Source organism: Nicotiana tabacum, chromosome 22 (genome assembly GCF_000715075.1).
Source record: "Nicotiana tabacum cultivar K326 chromosome 22, ASM71507v2, whole genome shotgun sequence".
Taxonomy (NCBI): domain Eukaryota; kingdom Viridiplantae; phylum Streptophyta; class Magnoliopsida; order Solanales; family Solanaceae; genus Nicotiana; species Nicotiana tabacum.
The window spans coordinates 122,679,688-122,684,155 of NC_134101.1; the positions used below are offsets into that span (position 1 = coordinate 122,679,688).

At 31.8% G+C, this 4,468-nt stretch overlaps 1 protein-coding gene across 1 annotated transcript; it reads right to left on the minus strand.

Moving 5' to 3' along the window:
* Positions 1-270: 270 nt before the first annotated feature.
* Positions 271-3,808, minus strand: LOC107765007 (serine carboxypeptidase-like 40). Its single transcript, XM_016583577.1, has 8 exons — positions 3,433-3,808; positions 2,654-2,761; positions 2,271-2,545; positions 1,753-2,013; positions 1,088-1,203; positions 748-840; positions 525-630; positions 271-447 (listed from the first exon to the last, which is right to left on the minus strand). The coding sequence occupies exons 1-8, from the start codon at positions 3,806-3,808 to the stop codon at positions 271-273; spliced, it is 1,512 nt and encodes a 503-aa protein (XP_016439063.1).
* Between the last annotated feature and the right edge of the window lie 660 nt (positions 3,809-4,468).

Below are 4,468 nucleotides of genomic sequence, written 5' to 3' on the forward strand. Positions count from 1 at the left end.
GTCTAAGGCTTGATATCCTTATTATATAACTTTATGGGTAAATAACGAGGAAATAATTTCTAGTGACCACTTACAATAGAATAAAATAATTTTTTCAAAACCTCTTATGTGTAAAATAACCAACAATACGTAATATTGCATAGATAAGAAGGTAAAAAAAGAAAGGAAGCCATTAATATTGTAATTATTTTGTTTCATTGTGACGTTTTGACTAAAATCCACGTGTACATTATTAAAAAGACAAAGAAAATTATAATTGTCAATATAGGATTATATAACTACGTTATTATTTTTGTGTTTTGGTGAATTGGGGAGCTCTGTTCCTGCAAGGAAGTGCTTAACCAGTGAAAGAGCTCTAGCAGGCTGATAACTTGGCACTTGATGTCCTGCTCCTCTCACTGTAGCAAATGTCAAGTTTCCTACGTATATTTGTGCATATCCACCAACCTAAATATATAAAAAACAAGAAATAACCCAAATAGCCGCTTACACAACTGCTTAAATTAAAAATAACCGACACACACCTCATCATTGTGGAACCAGGGATACCAAGCTGTTTTAATTGGAAGCTTCATCTTCTTAATAGATTTCTTAGTCGACGTTACTGGTACGATTCCATCAGTGTCCCCGCTGCATTTACAGACCCATGTATAAATAAATTAAAACCATTAAGAAATTTAATAACACTATAGAAAAGAAAAGAAAAAAAACAAGAAAATGGTGGCTTGAGGAGTTAAAAGTGTTCACCTGAATATCCATAGTCGTACTCCATTTGCCATAAGTTCTTTGAGAAGAGGAATTATTGTTAATGGGCTATCCGTCCAACTTTCTATGACATCACTGCAATATTTATAACTTTATGTCATAAGCATCATAATTGGTAACTTGATAAAAATTATAATTATGCTACTATGATAGGTTTAAATTGCACTGATAGCATTAACAATAGTTTCAGTGTCGATGTAACTTAAAATCTTATTTTTCTCTATGTTTTGATTTGACAAAAACAGAAAACAGAGGAAAAAGGTAGTGGGGATCTATACAATGCAAATGAAGATTGTCTAAATTAATTATGTAGTGAAAATACCTGCATGGCTGCCAATTATACTTAATTTTGGTGACATTGGCATGGAGAAGCTTTTGAACATCGGGACGATTCATGTAGGCAATTACATAATCATCACTGCATGGATCGATCACTTGCTACAATATTCCAAAAATTAAATTTTCTTGTTAGTGCAAGTACTCTAAAAGAATACATCATGAATTTAATAAACAAAGTGCTACATACATATTTAAAGCTTCATTTACATAACAGAATCTTCCATATGTCCATTCTATACAAGGGCAAAGCTAATGGTCAACTGACCATCCTTCGTCGGAAAAATACATTGCGTATATAGGTAAAATATTATATTTTAGAGGTATATAATATATATTAAACACTCTTTGTCGGAATTTTTTTTCCACTTCTTTGAAGTTTGAACACCCTTGAGAAAATTCCTGACGTCGCTACTGACTCTATAGACCATCTTTTTAACTTTATCATCAAGGTAACAAGGATAAGTTTTACTATTTTACATTAACATCAAGAGTCTCCATATGCTCGGTCATTTAAACTCGTCTCAGTACAATATTAAAAAAACTTAATTAGTTTGTCTTAGCACTGTAAGTTCTCTGCATTTTTTCAAGTGTGATTAGAAAAAATTCAAGCCAATCACAATTGTCAAAAACTCTAGCACAGTAACTTACTGAAGTTTTCTTGGGCTGAAGAGTGAGTTCGGAATTAGAGCATAAAGGGGCATAAATGTTGTAAACATCAATGGGTTCAGTATCAGCTATAGCAATATCAATGGCATTGTCGCACTCTTGTGATTGAGGAAGGGCCTTGTCTGAGAAATTGCAATATCTCTCAATTTGCTCTAAAATCTCATCTGGAATCAAGGCATGACTTGCATGGTACTCATACATCCCTTTTCTATCAGTCTCATAATTTATCACTGCATTGCCAATCTGCAATATTAAAAAAAAAAAAATGGCAAGTAATTTCTTTGCATCTGGCTAAAACGATTATTGGTATAGTCTAGGCATCAAATTATAGCAAGAGAAAAAATGTCAAAGTAACTTTTTTAGATCTAATCTACCTAAGCTTTAGTGGACGATTATTGAAATAGTCTAGGCGCCAAATGTCAATGATTCACCCCTATATAAAAGAATCCAATTATGAAAAGCTATAAAAAGGGGAGATTAAAATAACTATGTAACGTTACCATTATCCCCTTTAGGTTGAGAAGAGTCTTCTTAGCAAGCTTGTTATGGTGGAGAATTGTTTGTGCCAATTGAGGTACAAAATGCCCAGCATAGCTCTCACCAGCAATATAAAAATCTCTATTTTTGTACTCTGGGAACCTCTGGATCCAATTCAATAAGAATATTACATTGTCAATGGCAGTATTTCTATCTCCATTTGATTTGACGTCAGAACTTGTATTTGAATATGAAAATCCTACTCCAGCTGGGGATTCCAAGAATAATACGTTTGCCTCTATAAATATGAGATAAATGTTCAGATTAAGTTTAAGTTAATTATTTTCCCAATTCCAACAAGAAAAAGTTATAAAACTCATTTAAAAAAATAATGAGTAATAATTACCATGATTCCATGCATAGTGATTTCTATACAATGTCTTTCCATTACTGTGGACTCTAAATGGTCCAAGTTCCTCCATAGCTCCATAGGCAATTGAAGAGCAACCAGGACCTATCAAAGATGTAATTCAACGCATTCAAAATCTAGAGTTAACGGATTTAGAATGAGCATAATCTTATATATATATATATATATATATATATATATATATATATATATATATATATATATATATATATATGCACACATAGTTCGAGCCGAACCATCCTAGACCAGTCTCTATCTGCACATTAATATTAACTATCTTACAACTTGTTTGGATGGTTGTTACCTATTGTATTGTACCATGTTATTACTTTAAATAATACAATGTTTGTTTTGATTGTTACTTAAATTTTATTGTATGGTATCGTTAAATTTGTCATTGCATAACAACGAAACGTGCCATTTATGTAACGACAAATTTGTGTGGTGGCGCCGTTACTTTTTTTTTCCTCCCATCTTGCCCTTCTTTATTATTAAATAATTATATTTTATCTTTCACCCTATTCTTTTATATAATAATTCTATTCTGTATCTTATTTTTTCTAAGTAATGTTGCAATTTTATTTTTCGTATTGTTGGTGCATAACATCATGAAACGATGACAAATGATACAATTTATCTAAATATTATATTAATTAAATAATACAATACATTATGAAACGACATGTGAAAACCATCCAAACAAGCCGTTACTAAGACAAAATGATTAATTATGTGAACAAACTAAATTTGTGTACCTCCATTAAGCCAAAGAAGCAGGGGCAATGACCTGGAATTCTCAGCTTCAACAAAATAATAAAACAATGCACGACCAACAAATTCGTTGACTGTGACATATCCACCATATTGTTTGAATTTGACTGGTGGTTGACCTGACAATCTCTTGATTCGATCTTTATGTTTCAATCCCTCCTGAGGAAGAACAACTTTATCCAATTCTAAATAATCAAGGGCTGAGCTAAAATGGCTATTTTTGTCAATGGCTGAATCTTTTTTCAATAACTTAGTTAAGTAAAGTTTGCTAAGACCATGACTATGGCTCCTGTCAAGGCTTGAAGAAACAATTTGTGAAAGAGTGAGGGTTAAAAGGAGAAAGAAAGTGATTTTTTCCATGTCTTTTGATCGAATTTGGGAATGAAAATAGAATGAATTGATGGTTCTGTGTAATATCAATTGGAATTTCAAGAATAATTCATTTTGGGGTGGATCATTTGACTATAATATGAGATTTAATTACTTTAAAGGCAAGATTTCCTTATGGTTAACCATATATAAGTACAATCAAGCAAGATCTTTGCTATTCAGTATTTTTACACTACAAGTATGTTCACAAAGTGAACTTGAATTTTAAAAAAGGTTTTCTATGGAAAATACACTCCCAATAATGTGCGGTAGGATCTAGTTTCCAAGTTTATTATGAATCTTATATAGACGTTTGTTGGACTGTACTTTTCATTTGAGCCTTGTATATTTATACCAATTGTATTCCTTGAAAATTATTTTTAGGGTTGATTTTTCTCGCACAAAATATTTTCTCGGGAAATGACTTCTATCCAGTCGTACAAAATGTATCCATACTTTAAGTTGTCTAAATTCATACTAAATCACCCTTAATCTCAAATCCCCTGAAATTCCATATCGCATCTCGAATTAGTTTTGCTCTAACACCTCTTTCTTCATAGCGAAACGGGCTTACATGTGTCTTTAGTGGGATTCATTCATCCAAAAACATAAAAAGAAGAATTCTTTTAAACGGCACAAAAAAGGCCCTTT

What these genes read in the sequence shown, in the direction of transcription:
- LOC107765007 (XM_016583577.1), bottom strand. Translation starts at nt 3,808, where the DNA reads ATGGAAAAAATCACTTTCTTTCTCCTTTTAACCCTCACTCTTTCACAA. An exon ending in TATAATTGGCAGCCATGCAG is followed by an intron (nt 841 to 1,087) that starts GTATTTTCACTA and finishes TAAATATTGCAG; the next exon opens with TGATGTCATAGAAAGTTGGA. An exon ending in GTACGACTATGGATATTCAG is followed by an intron (nt 631 to 747) that starts GTGAACACTTTT and finishes CTGTAAATGCAG; the next exon opens with CGGGGACACTGATGGAATCG.